At 39.2% G+C, this 20616-nt stretch overlaps 1 protein-coding gene across 5 annotated transcripts in view; it reads right to left on the bottom strand.

Annotated features, from left to right (window-relative positions):
- Nucleotides 1-20616, bottom strand: part of LOC123757090 (microtubule-associated protein futsch) — a 199481-nt gene that overhangs the window by 38665 nt on the left and 140200 nt on the right. For all 5 annotated transcript variants that reach the window (XM_069329441.1, XM_069329442.1, XM_069329443.1 and 2 more), the window contains 4 exons: nt 18678-18855; nt 16185-16429; nt 15155-15357; nt 1371-1519 (listed from right to left, as the gene is read on the bottom strand). In XM_069329441.1, coding sequence (XP_069185542.1) covers nt 1371-1519; nt 15155-15357; nt 16185-16429; nt 18678-18855 — 775 coding nt within the window. The remainder of the gene's footprint in view (nt 1-1370; nt 1520-15154; nt 15358-16184; nt 16430-18677; nt 18856-20616) is intronic.

Below are 20616 nucleotides of genomic sequence, written 5' to 3'. Positions count from 1 at the left end.
CAGTACAACAAGTACCGCCATAACAGTACAACAACCACCACCATAACAGTACAACAACCACCACCATAACAGTACAACAACCACCACCATAACAGTACAACAACCACCACCATAACAGTACAACAACCACCACCATAACAGTACAACAACCACCACCATAACAGTACAACAACCACCACCATAACAGTACAACAACCACCACCATAACAGTACAACAACAACCACCACCATAACAGTACAACAACAACCACCACCATAACAGTACAACAACCACCACCATAACAGTACAACAAGTACCACCATAACAGTACAACAACCACCACCATAACAGTACAACAACCACCACCATAACAGTACAACAAGTACCACCATAACAGTACAACAACAACCACCACCATAACAGTACAACAACCACCACCACCACCATAACAGTACAACAACCACCACCACCACCATAACAGTACAACAACCACCACCACCATAACAGTACAACAACCACCACCACCACCATAACAGTACAACAACCACCACCACCACCATAACAGTACAACAACCACCACCATAACAGTACAACAACCACCACCATAACAGTACAACAAGTACCACCATAACAGTACAACAACCACCACCATAACAGTACAACAACCACCACCATAACAGTACAACAAGTACCACCATAACAGTACAACAACAACCACCACCACCATAACAGTACAACAACCACCACCACCACCATAACAGTACAACAACCACCACCACCATAACAGTACAACAACCACCACCACCACCATAACAGTACAACCACCACCACCACCATAACAGTACAACAACCACCACCACCACCATAACAGTACAACAACCACCACCACCATAACAGTACAACAACCACCACCATAACAGTACAACAACCACCACCATAACAGTACAACAACCACCACCATAACAGTACAACAAAAACCACCACCATAACAGTACAACAACCACCACCATAACAGTACAACAACCACCACCATAACAGTACAACAACCACCACCACCGCAACAAAATAAACTTTACCATGAGTTAATAATGGTAATAATGTTTTCTCACAAACATAATAACATAGGATAAAAACCCACACATTTGTATTTGTGAAATATATGTCAAGAATTTACTCCAAGTCTTTCTCACTCTCCTGAGTGCTTGGTCAAGGTGTGAGTGTGTGGTGAGGACGAGACTAACATCTCAACGGGTGATGGGGAGGGCTGGTTACCTTGAGATGCTTCCGGGGCTTAGCGTCCCCGCGGCCCGGTCGTCGACCAGGCCTCCTACTGGGCTGCCCCAGTCTTCAGGAGGGACAGTGAGGTCAGGTGACGCGTCGTGTAACTCACCTGTGGTCAGGCGGGAGAGCGAGGTGGTGCGCCTGGCAGGGAACGGTGTGGATGTTGACCTCGGCGCCAGCGTCCTGCAGCTCGCGTATTCTCTGCACCAGAGACTCGGCAATTTCTGTCTCGTGCTCCTTGTGCAGCCTGAAGGCGCGCTGAGGGGCACAGTGATGGTTAGCTCGGTCACCCGGCTTACTGTAGGTTATTGTTAATGCTGGCGGTGAGTCACAGTAACAACACCCCTAGCCACCCTGGCCTCCACACTATACTCTCTCCACCCTGGCCTCAAAACTATACTCTCTCCACCCTGGCCTCCACACTGTACTCCCCACCCTGGCCTCCACACTGTACTCTCCACCCTGGCCTCCACACTGTACTCTCTCCACCCTGGCCTCCACACTGTACTCTCCACCCTGGCCTCCACACTATACTCTCTCCACCCTGGCCTCCACACTATACTCTCTACACCCTGGCCTCCACACTATACTCTCTCAACCCTGGCCTCCACACTATACTCTCTCCACCCTGGCCTCCACACTGTACTCTCTCCACCCTGGCCTCCACACTATACTCTCTCCACCCTGGCCTCAAAACTATACTCTCTCCACCCTGGCCTCCACACTGTACTCTCTCCACCCTGACCTCAAAACTATACTCTCTCCACCCTGGCCTCCACACTGTAGTCCCCACCCTGGCCTCCACACTATACTCTCTCCACCCTGGCCTCCACACTGTACTCTCCACCATGGCCTCCACACTGTACTCTCTCCACCCTGGCCTCAAAACTATACTCTCTCCACCCTGGCCTCCACACTGTACTCCCCACCCTGGCCTCCACACTGTACTCCCCACCCTGGCCTCCACACTGTACTCTCTCCACCCTGGCCTCCACACTGTACTCTCCACCCTGGCCTCCACACTATACTCTCTCCACCCTGGCCTCCACACTGTACTCTCCACCCTGGCCTCCACACTATACTCTCTCCACCCTGGCCTCCACACTGTACTCTCCACCCTGGCCTCCACACTATACTCTCTCCACCCTGGCCTCAGTAGTAGGGATGACACCCCACAGACGATATTTTTTTTTCAGGTCAAATATCCCCTGTGCGGGCCAGGGTTTTCAGGTCCAATATCCCCTGTGCGGGCCAGGGTTTTCAGGTCCAATATCCCCTGTACGGGCCAGGGTTTTGAGGTTCCAATATCCCGCGTGTGTGCCAGGGTTTTCAGGTAAATTTTGTCAGTCACAGATTTGGAAGTAAGGATTTCTTAAGAGAAAAATTAATTTCCGAAACTTAGAAGTTTGTTAAAGGTCTTATGGGAGAAATTCAAATTCGTGTTTATGAGCCAGGGTTTTCAGGTAATTTTGTCAGTCACAGATTTTAGAATTTTGTTAAAGTTCTTATAATGAAAAATAATGTCATACGAGTTTGTTAAAGTTCTTATGATGAAAAATAATTTCCGAGACTTTAGAAGTTTGTTAAAGGTCTTATCATGAAATAATGTCATATGAGTTTTGTTAAAAGTTCTTATTTGTTTCTTACTTAGAAACTTGTATATTACTATATATCTGATTCATTTCCCTGCCATCCCCCCTCCCTCACCTTTCCCTCCCCCTGCATCTCCCACTCATATACCTCACACCCCCCTCCCTCCCCCCCTTACCTCACAATCTCTCGCGTCGCCTTTATTTACCTTATGCCAGCCAGCCAGACGCTGCATGCAGGTCACCTCTTATCTTATCTTCTCCATAATATCTGGACCGTCCCTCTCTCTCCTTCATATTGTTCATTCATAGTTCCTTTTCAATAAACTATTCAGTTTTACATATATAAACAAAGTCAGGGACTAGCTCACATTCCCAGCTTAGTTTTACTAATACATCTTCTTTAGTATCCAATCATTTTCTTCGAGATTTAAAACACAGCTATTTCAAACGTATTAAAATACAATAATTTGGTATCGAGCTCAAGCTCCTATCCCCCGCCTTAGTCCCCTGTCGTATAATGAATACTAACAGTCCAATCCCTCTAAAATTTAAAAATAATCATATTTCAAACGTAGTTCAATACAGTAATTTAGTTACCGAGCTCCAGCTCTTGTCCTCCACCTTAGTTCCCTCGCACATCTTCGTCAACCTAATCAAATTCCCTGAAATTTTTACCCTCTGTATTTCAGACACAGTAAATAAGATCAAGTCAGTTACTGAGCTCCAGCTCTCATCCCCCGCCTTACTTCCCTCTCGTGTCTTCGGTATTATCCTATCAAATTCCCTGAAATTTCTACCCTCTGTATTTCAGACGTAGTTTAGTAAATCCAAACAATTATCAAACTCTAGCTCTTGTCCCCCAGCTTAGTTCATTTGTACAAGATCGTTAGTAACAGATCAATTTTCCCCAAAATTTAAAAGCAGACATACTTCAAAGTTAGTAAATAAGATCAAGTCAGATACTGAGCTCCAGCTCTCGTCCCCACCTTAGTTCTCTCTCGTATATTTGTAAATAACCCATCAATTTCCCTGAAATTTTTACCCTCTGTATTTCAGACATAGTAAATAAAACCAGTTCAGTTATCAAGTTTCAACTCTTGTGCCACGGCTTAGTTCATTTTGTACAAGTTCTTTATTTTCCAACTAAATCACCCTGAGATTTAAGATCACCTTATTTCTAACGTAATAAAAATTAATCTGGACATTAGCCAAGCTCCATTTCCTCAGTCTTAGATCATCGAACATAAATATATCCGATCAAGCCCCTCTCCAGTCTATCTGTTTATCAGAGTAATTACCTTACCATTCTCATCCCCTGACGTATCCAAACCTTCAATAATCATACTGTATTTGCATATTTTCTCTATAATCACCTGTGTTCTTCACATTTTTTACATGTTTTCTGTGTTCATTCCATGTTCTACAAATGTTCATAGCATGCTCAGTTCAAAATTTTTCACCTGGTTTTCTCAAGTTTTCTGTTTTCTACCATTTTCCCCATATGTTCACTATGTTCTTTGTCATGTTTTCATGTACATCATATGTTCTCTGTATAACTTTTATACTCAATATTCATGTTCTCAATGTTCTTAGCTTGTTCTTCACATGTTCAGTGTTCAGTCTTTGTATTCCCTATGTTCCTTATCATGTCTTCATATTCTCTAAGTTCATATTCCCTGCATGTTCACTCAATTCATCAACTTTTTCTTACATTTTTTCTGTGTTCACCGTATGTTCACTGTGTTCATTCCCCTACTTAACCTCAATTTTTTTTTATGTTCTTTGTTTCTTTAAACCAATTTGTTTCTTCGATTCACTAACTAGTTCTTTGTCAAATAATATTATACTGCAATACAGTTCCCTCAACAATTTTAGTCACCCAGTTTTTATTTGCAAAACTATGTCAAAGTAATTCTCATAGACAACTTAATAGTTCTACCATCCCCGTTCTTAAACAAATCTACACTTTATTCAGTTCCAAATTTACTAAGACAAACCTTTCTTGTAACTTCTTAACTAAAAATCTTTCGCCAATCAACTAAAACATAGTCACTTTCGTCATTTCTCAACTAAACTTATTATCCAATCAACCAAAAAAATAGTCAGGCTTAATCTCATTCAACACCGTTCTTAACTAAAACAACCTTTCTCTTAGCTAAAAATTGTCAAAGGAATCTTTCCAGCACTGTTCATAACTAAACTTATTCCCTAGTCATCAGAAAATAACCGTGTTCTTCATGTTTCATTGTCATTTCATAACTAAAATTATCCATCAATCAACAGAAAGTCATATTCATCATTGTTCCTAACTAAAATTATGTTTTCGTCAAGTAAGAAAATATAGTCAAAGATATCTATCATCGTCATTCTTAACTGACATTTATACTTTGTGGAGCACTAAAATAGTCACTGTCATATTTTTTTTCTTTGTCTTTCCTCAACTAAAATAGTCAAATGTAACTTTTTCAACACTTTCGTAAATAAAATTATATGTCGTTAAGTAAGAAAAATAGTCAAAGGTGCTCTCCGTAACACCAAAGTTACTCTTCGAGATACCAAAAGACACTCTCAAACACTCAAAAATTTACTCGCATCCTCAAAGTTATTCTCAGAGTCATCAAAAAGTTAATCTCAGTCATCAAAATGCTATTCTTTAAGTAGCCTTTCGTTCATCAGAGAAACTTTCTAAGACATCTTCGTTCATTAAAGTTAATCTCAGAGGCATAAAAGTTATTCTCAGAGTCATCAAAAAGTTAATCTCAGTCATCAAAATGCTATTCTCTAAGTAACCTTTCGTTCATCAGAGAATCTTTCTAAGACATCTTCGTTCATTAAAGTTAATCTCAGAGGCATAAAAGTTATTCTCAGAGCTATCAAAATTATTCTCTATGCCATCAAAAAGTATTTTCTCGTTCATCAGAGAATCTTTCTAAGACATCTTCGTTCATTATAGTTAATCTCAGAGGCATAAAAGTTATTCTCAGAGCTATCAAAATTATTCTCTATGCCATCAAAAAGTATTTTCTCGTTCATCAAAGTTAATCTCAGAGTTAACAAAGGTAATCTCTAACTCACTTTCGTTCAACATATTAATTCTCTAAGTCCTCAAAGTTATTCTCTAAGACAACAAAGGTATTCTCTAAGGCAACAAAGTCTTTCTCAGAGCTATCAAACTTGTTCTCAAAGTCATCAAAGTTATTCCAAGAGACGTCAAAGTTAATCTAAGACATCATCTTTCATCAAAGATATTCTCTCTAAGCCATCAATGTTCTTCTCTAAGACATAAAAGTTATTCTCTATGTCATCAAAAAGTTATTCTCTGAGCTAACAAAATACTACTCATGTTCTCAAAGTCATCAAAGTTATTCACAGAGTCATCAAAGTTATTCTGTAACTCACTTTTGTTCATTAAAGTTAATTTCTATGTTATAAAAGTTATTCTCAGAGACATCTAAAGTTAATCTTGCTCTTCAAAGTTGTTCTCTAAGACATAAAAGTTATTCTCTAAGACATCAATGTTGTTCTCTAAGACATCAATGTTGTTCTCTAAGACATCAAAGATGTTCTCTAAATCATAAAAGTTAATCGTTAAGTCACCTTCGTTCATTAGAGAAACTTTCCAATCCATATTCGTTGACCAAAGTTATTCTCAGAGTCATCAAAGTGATCTCTAATTCACCTTCGTTCACCAAAAGTTGTTCTCTAAGACACCTTCGTTCATCAAAGAAACTCTCCTTTTTCCATCATGTTATTCTTTAAGACATCTTCAGTCATAAAATTTCTCTCCAAAATGTAACTAGTTCAGCTTTTCATACCAAACCTGCACTTCTGTTAAAACATATTTTTTTAGTCACTTTACCCTAAAACTGTTCTCAGAACTACACTGCCCAAATCCTACGTAACCTATCCTCTCCACCCAATGTTACTTAGTTAACGTAACGTTCCTAAACCTAACTTTACCTATCCTAACATAACTTACCTTACCTTACCTATCTTACCTAACTTTACCTATCTTACCTAACTTAACCTTCATAACCTAACTTTACCTATCCTAACATAACTTACCTTACCTATCTTACCTAACTTTACCTATCTTACCTAACGTAACCTTCATAACCTAACTTTACCTATCCTAGCATAACCTACCTTACCTTACCTATCTTACCTAACTTTACCTATCCTAACATAACTTAACCTTCATAACCTAACTTTACCTATCCTAACATAACCTACCTTACCTTAACTATCTTACCTAACTTTACCTATCCTAACATAACTTACCTTACCTATCATACCTAACTTACCTACATTTACCTAACTTACCTACATTACCTAACTTTACCTATCCTAACTTAACTTACCTAACTTACCTACATTTACCTAACTTAACCTGCTTAACCTAACTTTACCTATCCTAACTTAACTTACCTAACTTATCCTGCTTAACCTAACTTACCTACATTGCCTAACTTAACTTAACCTGCTTAACCTAACTTACATAACTTAACCTAACTTACCTAACTTAACCTAACTTACCTACATTTACCTAACTTAACCTGCTTAACCTAACTTTACCTATCCTAACTTACATAACTTAACCTAACTTACCTAACTTAACCTAACTTACCTACATTTACCTAACTTAACCTTCTTAACCTAACTTTACCTATCCTAACTTAACTTACCTAACTTATCCTGCTTAACCTAACTTACCTACATTACCTAACTTAACCTGCTTAACCTAACTTTACATATCTTACCTAACTTAACATTCATAACCTAACTTTACCTATCCTAACATAACTTACCTTACATTACCTATCTTACCTAACTTTACCTAACTTACATAACTTAACCTGCTTAACCTAACTTATATAACTTATCTTACCTATCCTAACGTAACCTAACTTGCTTTACCTAACTTATTCTCACATTCCCAAACTGATGTATCCTAACTTATCTAGTCCAGCCAGACATGATCTAACTTACATAATTATTCCTGCTTGTCTTTTGTGTTTCGTCAATCATTGTCTCATATTCATTTACTCATTTCAAGGGTTAATTTCTCAAATGGACATTTTGCATTTCAAGTGTTATTTGTTTAAGATTAGGTGTCTAACCATTTCAAAGGATTTTTGTTAAATATGGGAATTTACTCGTTTCAAGGGCAAATTTCTCAAATGGTCATTTTTGCAGATCAAGGGTTATTTGTTAAAGTTCATCAAGTTGCTCATAAGTTGTATTTATTATGTTTATCATTTATTCTTATTCCCCAACCCCTTAACCTAACCTCTTGTAATCTTAGTGTATTTAGTAGGTTCTATCATATGTTCTTATTCCCCAACCCTTTAACCTAACCTTTCAGATGTAGTTTATTGTGTTTTTTGACGTATTTGTTGAATATATTATCCTTTTCCTAACCTTTCAGATGTAGTTTTGTTTCTCCTTTTTGTATATTTTTACCCAAACCCACCATCCCTCTTAACCTTCTTTCCTTCTTTTACTTTGATTCTCCTACTCCTTCTAACCCTCCTTTTCTATCTCTCTCCCTTATTCTCTCTCTTCCTCCCCCTCTCTCTCCCTCATTTGCTCAAATGCTCTCTTCTTTCTCAAATTCAAGTCTTAATGCTCCCATTCTCTCACCCTCACTCTCATTCACTTAGTTTTTCTTTTTCTCAAATTCAAGTCTTAGTGCTCCCATGCTCTTCCTCCCCCTCTCTCTTACTTTTTTTTCTCCTCTTTTCATGCTCTCACTCACTTGCTCTCTTGTTTTTCTCAATTTCAAGTCTTAGTAGACCTGATTCTTTACTATTGTAATTTTATTATTACTAAGATAAAGAATGAACTTATATGTGAAACAAAGTAAAAGAAGGAAAGAAGGTTAAGAGGGATGGTGGGTTTGGGTAAAAATATACAAAAAGGAGAAACAAAACTACATCTGAAAGGTTAGGAAAAGGATAATATATTCAACAAATACGTCAAAAAACACAATAAACTACATCTGAAAGGTTAGGTTAAAGGGTTGGGGAATAAGAACATATGATAGAACCTACTAAATACACTAAGATTACAAGAGGTTAGGTTAAGGGGTTGGGGAATAAGAATAAATGATAAACATAATAAATACAACTTATGAGCAACTTGATGAACTTTAACAAATAACCCTTGATCTGCAAAAATGACCATTTGAGAAATTTGCCCTTGAAACGAGTAAATTCCCATATTTAACAAAAATCCTTTGAAATGGTTAGACACCTAATCTTAAACAAATAACACTTGAAATGCAAAATGTCCATTTGAGAAATTAACCCTTGAAATGAGTAAATGAATATGAGACAATGATTGACGAAACACAAAAGACAAGCAGGAATAATTATGTAAGTTAGATCATGTCTGGCTGGACTAGATAAGTTAGGATACATCAGTTTGGGAATGTGAGAATAAGTTAGGTAAAGCAAGTTAGGTTACGTTAGGATAGGTAAGATAAGTTATATAAGTTAGGTTAAGCAGGTTAAGTTATGTAAGTTAGGTAAAGTTAGGTAAGATAGGTAATGTAAGGTAAGTTATGTTAGGATAGGTAAAGTTAGGTTATGAATGTTAAGTTAGGTAAGATATGTAAAGTTAGGTTAAATTAGGTAAGTTAGGTTAAGCAGGTTAAGTTAGGTAATGTAGGTAAGTTAGGTTAAGCAGGATAAGTTAGGTAAGTTAAGTTAGGATAGGTAAAGTTAGGTTAAGAAGGTTAAGTTAGGTAAATGTACGTAAGTTAGGTTAAGTTAGGTAAGTTAGGTAAGTTAAGTTAGGATAGGTAAAGTTAGGATAGGTAAAGTTAGGTTAAGCAGGTTAAGTTAGGTAAATGTAGGTAAGTTAGGTTAAGTTAGGTAAGTTAGGTTAAGTTATGTAAGTTAGGATAGGTAAAGTTAGGTTAAGCAGGTTAAGTTAGGTAAATGTAGGTAAGTTAGGTTAAGTTAGGTAAGTTAGGTTAAGTTATGTAAGTTAGGTTAAGCAGGTTAAGTTAAGTTAGGCAATGTAGGTAAGTTAGGTTAAGCAGGATAAGTTAGGTAAGTTAAGTTAGGATAGGTAAAGTTAGGTTAAGCAGGTTAAGTTAGGTAAATGTAGGTAAGTTAAGTTAGGATAGGTAAAGTTAGGTAATGTAGGTAAGTTAGGTAAATGTAGGTAAGTTAGGTTAGGTAAGTTAGGTATGATAGGTAAGGTAAGTTATGTTAGGATAGGTAAAGTTAGGTAAGATAGTTAAGGTAAGGTAGGTTATGTTAGGATAGGTAAAGTTAGGTTATGAAGGTTAAGTTATGTTAGGATAGGTAAAGTTAGGTAAGATAGGTAAGGTAAGGTAGGTTATGCTAGGATAGGTAAAGTTAGGTTATGAAGGTGGTTACGTTAGGTAAGATAGGTAAAGTTAGATAAGATAGGTAAGGTAAGGTAAGTTATGTTAGGATAGGTAAAGTTAGGTTATGAAGGTTAAGTTAGGTAAGATAGGTAAAGTTAGGTAAGATAGGTAAGGTAAGGTAAGTTATGTTAGGATAGGTAAAGTTAGGTTTAGGAACGTTACGTTAACTAAGTAACATTGGGTGGAGAGGATAGGTTACGTAGGATTTGGGCAGTGTAGTTCTGAGAACAGTTTTAGGGTAAAGTGACTAAGAAAATATGTTTTAACAGAAGTGCAGGTTTGGTATGAAAAGCTGAACTAGTTACATTTTGGAGAGAAATTTTATGACTGAAGATGTCTTAAAGAATAACATGATGGAAGAAGGAGAGTTTCTTTGATGGACGAAGGTGTCTTAGAGAACAACTTTTGGTGAACGAAGGTGAATTAGAGATCACTTTGATGACTGAGAATAACTTTGGTCAACGAATATGGGTTGGAAAGTTTCTCTAATTAACGAAGGTGACTTAACGATTAACTTTTATGATTTTGAGAACATCTTTGATGTCTTAGAGAACAACATTGATGTCTTAGAGAATAACTTTTATGTCTTAGAGAACAACTTTGAAGAGCAAGATTAACTTTAGATGTCTCTGAGAATAACTTTTATAACATAGAAATTAACTTTAATGAACAAAAGTGAGTTACAGAATAACTTTGATGACTCTGTGAATAACTTTGATGACTTTGAGAACATGAGTAGTATTTTGTTAGCTCAGAGAATAACTTTTTGATGACATAGAGAATAACTTTTATGTCTTAGAGAAGAACATTGATGGCTTAGAGAGAATATCTTTGATGAAAGATGATGTCTTAGATTAACTTTGACGTCTCTTGGAATAACTTTGATGACTTTGAGAACAAGTTTGATAGCTCTGAGAAAGACTTTGTTGCCTTAGAGAATACCTTTGTTGTCTTAGAGAATAACTTTGAGGACTTAGAGAATTAATATGTTGAACGAAAGTGAGTTAGAGATTACCTTTGTTAACTCTGAGATTAACTTTGATGAACGAGAAAATACTTTTTGATGGCATAGAGAATAATTTTGATAGCTCTGAGAATAACTTTTATGCCTCTGAGATTAACTATAATGAACGAAGATGTCTTAGAAAGATTCTCTGATGAACGAGAAAATACTTTTTGATGGCATAGAGAATAATTTTGATAGCTCTGAGAATAACTTTTATGCCTCTGAGATTAACTTTAATGAACGAAGATGTCTTAGAAAGTTTCTCTGATGAACGAAAGGCTACTTAAAGAATAGCATTTTGATGACTGAGATTAACTTTTTGATGACTCTGAGAATAACTTTGAGGATGCGAGTAAATTTTTGAGTGTTTGAGAGTGTCTTTTGGTATCTCGAAGAGTAACTTTGGTGTTACGGAGAGCACCTTTGACTATTTTTCTTACTTAACGACATATAATTTTATTTACGAAAGTGTTGAAAAAGTTACATTTGACTATTTTAGTTGAGGAAAGACAAAGAAAAAAAATATGACGACAGTGACTATTTTAGTGCTCCACAAAGTATAAATGTCAGTTAAGAATGACGATGATAGATATCTTTGACTATATTTTCTTACTTGACGAAAACATAATTTTAGTTAGGAACAATGATGAATATGACTTTCTGTTGATTGATGGATAATTTTAGTTATGAAATGACAATGAAACATGAAGAACACGGTTATTTTCTGATGACTAGGGAATAAGTTTAGTTATGAACAGTGCTGGAAAGATTCCTTTGACAATTTTTAGCTAAGAGAAAGGTTGTTTTAGTTAAGAACGGTGTTGAATGAGATTAATCCTGACTATTTTTTTGGTTGATTGGATAATAAGTTTAGTTGAGAAATGACGAAAGTGACTATGTTTTAGTTGATTGGCGAAAGATTTTTAGTTAAGAAGTTACAAGAAAGGTTTGTCTTAGTAAATTTGGAACTGAATAAAGTGTAGATTTGTTTAAGAACGGGGATGGTAGAACTATTAAGTTGTCTATGAGAATTACTTTGACATAGTTTTGCAAATAAAAACTGGGTGACTAAAATTGTTGAGGGAACTGTATTGCAGTATAATATTATTTGACAAAGAACTAGTTAGTGAATCGAAGAAACAAATTGGTTTAAAGAAACAAAGAACATAAAAAAAAATTGAGGTTAAGTAGGGGAATGAACACAGTGAACATACGGTGAACACAGAAAAAATGTAAGAAAAAGTTGATGAATTGAGTGAACATGCAGGGAATATGAACTTAGAGAATATGAAGACATGATAAGGAACATAGGGAATACAAAGACTGAACACTGAACATGTGAAGAACAAGCTAAGAACATTGAGAACATGAATATTGAGTATAAAAGTTATACAGAGAACATATGATGTACATGAAAACATGACAAAGAACATAGTGAACATATGGGGAAAATGGTAGAAAACAGAAAACTTGAGAAAACCAGGTGAAAAATTTTGAACTGAGCATGCTATGAACATTTGTAGAACATGGAATGAACACAGAAAACATGTAAAAAATGTGAAGAACACAGGTGATTATAGAGAAAATATGCAAATACAGTATGATTATTGAAGGTTTGGATACGTCGGGGGATGAGAATGGTAAGGTAATTACTCTGATAAACAGATAGACTGGAGAGGGGCTTGATCGGATATATTTATGTTCGATGATCTAAGACTGAGGAAATGGAGCTTGGCTAATGTCCAGATTAATTTTTACTACGTTAGAAATAAGGTGATCTTAAATCTCAGGGTGATTTAGTTGGAAAATAAAGAACTTGTACAAAATGAACTAAGCCGGGGCACAAGAGTTGAAACTTGATAACTGAACTGGTTTTATTTACTATGTCTGAAATACAGAGGGTAAAAATTTCAGGGAAATTGATGGGTTATTTACAAATATACGAGAGAGAACTAAGGTGGGGACGAGAGCTGGAGCTCAGTAACTGACTTGATCTTATTTACTAACTTTGAAGTATGTCTGCTTTTAAATTTTGGGGAAAATTGATCTGTTACTAACGATCTTGTACAAATGAACTAAGCTGGGGGACAAGAGCTAGAGTTTGATAATTGTTTGGATTTACTAAACTACGTCTGAAATACAGAGGGTAGAAATTTCAGGGAATTTGATAGGATAATACCGAAGACACGAGAGGGAAGTAAGGCGGGGGATGAGAGTTGGAGCTCAGTAACTGACTTGATCTTATTTACTGTGTCTGAAATACAGAGGGTAAAAATTTCAGGGAATTTGATTAGGTTGACAAAGATGTGCGAGGGAACTAAGGTGGAGGACAAGAGCTGGAGCTCGGTAACTAAATTACTGTATTGAACTACGTTTGAAATATGATTATTTTTAAATTTTAGAGGGATTGGACTGTTAGTATTCATTATACGACAGGGGACTAAGGCGGGGGATAGGAGCTTGAGCTCGATACCAAATTATTGCATTTTAATACGTTTGAAATAGCTGTGTTTTAAATCTCGAAGAAAATGATTGGATACTAAAGAAGATGTATTAGTAAAACTAAGCTGGGAATGTGAGCTAGTCCCTGACTTTGTTTATATATGTAAAACTGAATAGTTTATTGAAAAGGAACTATGAATGAACAATATGAAGGAGAGAGAGAGAGAGAGGGACGGTCCAGATATTATGGAGAAGATAAGATAAGATAAGAGGTGACCTGCATGCAGCGTCTGGCTGGCTGGCATAAGGTAAATAAAGGCGACGCGAGAGATTGTGAGGTAAGGGGGGGAGGGAGGGGGGTGTGAGGTATATGAGTGGGAGATGCAGGGGGAGGGAAAGGTGAGGGAGGGGGGATGGCAGGGAAATGAATCAGATATATAGTAATATACAAGTTTCTAAGTAAGAAACAAATAAGAACTTTTAACAAAACTCGTATGACATTATTTCATGATAAGACCTTTAACAAACTTCTAAAGTCTCGGAAATTATTTTTCATCATAAGAACTTTAACAAACTCGTATGACATTATTTTTCATTATAAGAACTTTAACAAAATTCTAAAATCTGTGACTGACAAAATTACCTGAAAACCCTGGCTCATAAACACGAATTTGAATTTCTCCCATAAGACCTTTAACAAACTTCTAAGTTTCGGAAATTAATTTTTCTCTTAAGAAATCCTTACTTCCAAATCTGTGACTGACAAAATTTACCTGAAAACCCTGGCACACACGCGGGATATTGGAACCTCAAAACCCTGGCCCGTACAGGGGATATTGGACCTGAAAACCCTGGCCCGCACAGGGGATATTGGACCTGAAAACCCTGGCCCGCACAGGGGATATTTGACCTGAAAAAAAAATATCGTCTGTGGGGTGTCATCCCTACTACTGGCCTCCACACTGTACTCTCTCCACCCTGGCCTCCACACTATACTCTCTCCACCCTGGCCTCCACACTATACTCTCTCCACCCTGGCCTCCACACTATACTCTCCACCCTGGCCTCCACACTGTACTCCCCACCCTGGCCTCCACACTATACTCTCTCCACCCTGGCCTCCACACTGTACTCCCCACCCTGGCCTCCACACTATACTCTCTCCACCCTGGCCTCCACACTATACTCTCTCCACCCTGGCCTCCACACTGTACTCCCCACCCTGGCCTCCACACTATACTCTCTCCACCCTGGCCTCCACACTATACTCTCTCCACCCTGGCCTCCACACAGTACACTCTCCACCCTGGCCTCCACACAGTACACTCTCCACTCTGGCCTCCACACAGTACACTCTCCACCCTGGCCTCCACACAGTACACTCTCCACCCTGGCCTCCACACAGTACACTCTCCACCCTGGCCTCCAGCCTGGCCTCCACGGCACCTTACCTCCAACTCCACCTTCTCGTCCATGAGGTGGTCGCCTCGCATCTCGAGCTCGACGATGCGTGCTCTAAGCTGGTTGATCAACCGCTGGTTGGCCTCGGTGTCGTCGTCGGCAGGCGCGGGGTGGCCGCCGGCCTCGTCGCGCGGGGTGCTGCTGCTGCCGGTGGTGTCCTTCATGATGATGGTGACCTGGCGGTGCAGCTTCTCTGTGGGGTAGTGACACACGAGATGAACACTGGCAGCCCAGTTACCCACGTCGTCAACGCATGCTTTGTCTCAAGTCTTACCGTGCCACACGTTATGAAGAGAAGTCGGCATGGCAGTGTGTACCAGTGTACCGTTCTGTACCACTACACAATATGTAAAGGTTCCCAGGTACAAGTCACTGTTCTAATATAAAGGCAGAAAAACGCAAGTTGATCACTGTCAAGACGCAAGTTGATCACTGTCAAGACGCAAGTTGATCACTGTTAAGACGCAAGGTGATCACTGTCAAGATGCAAGGTGATCACTGTCAAGACGCAAGGTGATTACTGTCAATGTCTAAGAACAGAATCCATAAAGTATTCTAGATTGAGAGAGACGACCTTACAATAGAGAAGACGTGCGTCCACTAACCTTAAATTGTTTCACAGTCTTTTGTCCAGTTTAAAGTGTAATTCATCCTGAAGTCTTCTTCTGCCAGTTACAATTAAACATTCATGACACTCGAATAGGTATTAAATGCATTCAGAAGAATACTGTTAGAGTTAGTACGAATAAGACTTTAAACTGGACAAGAGTTTGGGAAGCCTAGTTTGATGTTAGTAAGGGAGGGTTAGGGAGGACTGTAAGCCAGACAGGCGAGGCAGGTATATTCACTGACAGGCGAGCCAGGTATATATTTACTGGCAGGTGAGTAAGAGATACCCCCTCGCCCTACTGTTATTACCTCAGGTGGTCCTCCCACTGCCACAGATGGCACCAGCCTCCCCACTGCCACAGATGGCACCCCCTCCTCCTACTCCCACAGACGACACCAGACTGCATCTACCTAGGGTCCTAAGATGCTGGTCGGCCACGTTGTCCATCTTTGAGTCGATATCTCCCATCTGCGTCTCGAGAGCACGGCAGAGGTCCTCCTGCTGGCGGAGCTTGTCGAGGAGGCTCATGTTCTCGTGGAGGAGGGAGCGGTAGGAGCCCTCGGTGCGGCTGCTGTCGGAACGCCGCAGGTTCTTCACCACGTCGTCGTCATCGTCGTCGCCGGCGGCCCGTCGGCGCCGGGTAACGTCCTCCTCACTGCCGATACACACACACCATTAACTCATGTCAAGGTTCCGTCTGTATACATGTCTGGTACACACGCACACACATGCATGAAACGAAACGAAAGTGACGACGTTTCGTTTTGTTCTGGACTCTTATTAACACTAAATATTAGCTCACTGATGTGTATTTGTATTTTCGGAGAGAGAGACATACAGAGATAGACACAGACAGGCAGACACAGACAGACAGACTGACACAGAGACAGACTGACAGACACAGACAGACTGACAAACAGACACAGGAAAGGTACTCCAGCAGGGGCTCCAGAATATAACTAGTAACCCAAGTATTGTACAACAGGTTGAGGACGTAATTGTACAGCCAATTTGGAAAAAAACTAAATTAGAATAAAAAATATATATAAAATGGAGTGAGAAATGTGGATAAGTGAACGCTTCACTCCCCAATGTCAAAACCTGGTTTATAGAAGAAAAAAGATTTTATAGATCTCTGGTTTATAGAAGAAAAAAGATTTTATAGATCTCTGATTTATTAGAATTTTTTTTATAGATCTCTGGTTTATTGAGAGAAAAAAATCATCCCAAGAACAGTGTTGGCCTAAGGCTATGGGCCTATATATATGTTATTGAAATGTGAAAATATGTAAGGCGGTTATAAGGGAAGAAAGAAATTCGAGTTTTTGTTCTTTTGTTTTCTTGAGTCAGGGTGTAGATGAGGTTGTTCTTCAAAACAATAACATATATTGTTTAACACATTTATTGCCTGTCCCTACCTCCTCATCACAATCGACTTGAGAATGGTCCAGGACGGACCGAAACGTCGTCGTCCCTTCAACTTCTAGTGTGTGGTCTGATCAACAACAATAACAGACTATGTCAACAAACATGGCCGCCACCATGGTTGCAGACAACACAAAAGAGAAGGATTTTGTCGGTTTTAACGAAGAAAATATTAATGTAAACTGTAAGACCAATTGGAGCACCGAGGTCACTCGAACCAATGCTCCAAGTGATGTTCTCATTGATATAAACTATAACACGTTATTGTGATGTCTGTGAATATAAGTAGTTTTCATATCTTGGTAAAAATTAAGAATATTGTACAATTTAACTAAAAAAAGTTAGTTGAGGAGCATTAATATGGGAACTTGGGTATTAAGGGAACAAGGGGACGAGCAAGCTGGGAGTCGGGACGCAGCGTAACTAAACAGCAAATTAGTTAAAACAAATGTCAAATAAATTAATTTGTTGAAGGAAAATCAGCTCTGGAAAGCCAAAGGAGGAAAATATAGAATGAAAAAAAGCTTACAAAGTCGAATCAAATCTAGATGATAAGTTATGTATAGATATTGATCAGGGGAAAAGACTTTGGGTCAATAAACATGGAGGTGGTGACAAAGGGTATAGAAAAGTGTGTGAGAGATAAGCATCAAACTTGTGCACAACTGGCCAGAGAAAGAAACATTTCCAAAAGTAACTAAGGAAGCCGGGAATTGCAGTAACCAAACAGGCACAGACAGGAAGTTAGACAAAAATTGGCATGCAACTCGAAGCTGATACAAAACACGGTTGACAGAAGCAAGTCCCTGGGTCAGACAGAGCCACGGAAGATGTAAAGGTCATAGATGAAATTGTTGGTTTAGTAGAAAGTCTCACAACAACAGAATCTCTGATTACAGAAGAATTAATATATATTAAAAGAGACAATATCGCCTTTTAGGGGCACACTAAATGGAGCCACACAGATTGAAGAAGCGCTCAAGAGTGTTAGAAAATGGCAAAGTGATGATGGGAAACTCTGGTCACTAAGATCAGCCAAATTAAAGGAAGACAGAAGCTGAAACCGAACCTTGATGAAGCAAAACGAATATGGGGAGGAATGAGCAATAAGCTCTCCAGGAAGTGATAGGGAGTGCCAAGCCTGTGAAATGGTACACAAAACCAACTCAATCAAAACCATTAGAGGAAGGGTGAACAGAGGTCAAAGAAGAAAAACCATGTCCCTGAAAATATTATATACCAACATGGATGGGACGAGAGACAAAGTACTGGAGTTACATGATATAATACAGCTTAAGATGCTAGATGTCCTCACACTAGCAAAGATGAAACTCTCAGGTCAAGGATGTAATTATCAAAACAGACACATTTAGGGGGTTAACACACCTACAGGATCCCAATGTTCACTTATAAAATAATTTCAGACAGAGCCTAAGCCTTATGCATTAGAGTAAGGCCAATGAAGGCCTAAAACTCGCCTTCCGGAGGAGTCGATGTTCCTGGTGATCTCTGCGGGGGCGTAGGGTGTGGCGGGGTCGTGGAGGAGGGAGGCGTTGTCGTCCACCACCTCCTCCAGCTGCACCAGAACAGCCACCTTGGGGGTGCTGCTGGGGTCGTCGGCGGCCAGCGTCGGCTCACTCGCCGCCTTGTTCTCCGCTGCAAACACACACAACTGTTTATGGGAAGCTGTCATGTATCACTGCATTTCCATAATCACATCTTGGAGAACTCTACTTTGGGGGGGGGGGGGGAGCCTCGATACAAGCCAAACGTGTATGAATACACTCTGGCTGCCTGTCCCCCCGACACAATACATTATAATGATTTTCCTGCAGGCCATGAAAAGCCTGTTGTATGCACTGAACACGTACAGTGCCTTCACGCACAATTATAGAATGTCTGGCACAGGACATCACAATAGCCCGACATATGACCAACCATCCTGCGTGATGGCATATAATTATATCCCATTATCCAATTATATTAAATTATAATTTAACATATCACAGGCAGCTCTTGACACATACCTGTGTAACCCTTCCAAGCGTGGCTACATAAATGCACATGTATCCACATTAATACAAAATAATAACTAACAAAATTGCACACAGTTGTGAACACGAAACACAATGTTAACTAACATGTAAATTTAGAAGCAACAATGGGTCCAATATTTACATTATTTGGCTACACGTCATCATTTTTCTCAGAGTAAATGAAATTATATTGGAGCACAAGAGTGATCATTGTGTGCTCAGTACACACCGTAGGAACCGTACTTATGCAATGATCAATAAATCTTTTGAAAGTCTATTGGCTCTCAGCAGCAGATAATTTTAAGTGTAAAGAAATAATGTAACGTTTCCCTTCCGTCCCTTCCCCCCCTCAGTCATTCACTGACCTTGGTCGAGGGAGGACGTATCACTCCTCCCTCCAAGATGTTCTATCTCTACTCTCTTATTTCAGCTTATTGCCTTAATAAAATATCTATCCTATATATGTAAACATCTGCCATGATCGCTGGGCACACGATCAGACACTGGCAACAACTGTTATATTAGCTTACCGCTGAATTTGTCTCAGGTCGCTCGGGTCCTGGTCCTCACAATGGCGCCCACACAAGCCGCCCACAAAATTGCTATAGGACTGCCTCACAAGGCTTCTTCCAGTCCTGACTTGAGCACTTTAAATCGTCCTCAGGCTTCACACATAAACGCCTGCTTGATTACCTCCTCTTATTGGAGCACAAAACTAGGGGTTCCTCCTTTGCCAGGAGCTCAGCAAAGCGCGACCCTCTCTCACGACCTCTGTTGCTCAAGTAAGGTCATGCCGTCGTCTCGCGAACCTCGCGGGTTTTATATATATATATATAATCTTTTCTCTGACCTCTCAATTAGGTCTCGTATGTGGAATAACTCTCTGATAGGTAGACTCGTTCTTCAGGCTACCTGGGATCATAACACTTGTCAGCAGATTGTAGCTAGTCAACACCTCACTCTGCCTCACCCACTACCACCACACTTTCCATCAATCCCGGACACACACGCAACTCACAATTATAACATGAAACAGCAAGCTTCAGCTTTATCACTACAATCAGTATCAGAATCACTGTTGCATAAACTCATTTGAACAAGCTTCCGTTTCGTCCTCACTCAAGCAAGCTTCAGGTTCTCCATCACTACGACATTGGTATTTGATTATCTAATGTATCTCATTAAAATCAAAGTTTCTTTTGTTTCGTCCCCACTCAAGCAAGCTTCCGTGTCGTCCCCACTCAAGCAAGCTTCCGTGTCGTCCCCACTCGAACAAGATTCAGCTTCCCCATCATTATGTCGTAATTGATTATCCAATATATCTCATCGAAAGTCAACGTTTCATCAGTTTCGTCCCCCACTCAAGCAAGCTTCCGTTTCG

The sequence above is a fragment of the Procambarus clarkii genome, chromosome 22 (genome assembly GCF_040958095.1).
Source record: "Procambarus clarkii isolate CNS0578487 chromosome 22, FALCON_Pclarkii_2.0, whole genome shotgun sequence".
In the NCBI taxonomy this organism is placed as follows: domain Eukaryota; kingdom Metazoa; phylum Arthropoda; class Malacostraca; order Decapoda; family Cambaridae; genus Procambarus; species Procambarus clarkii.
This window is presented reverse-complemented; position numbering and strand designations above follow the sequence as displayed.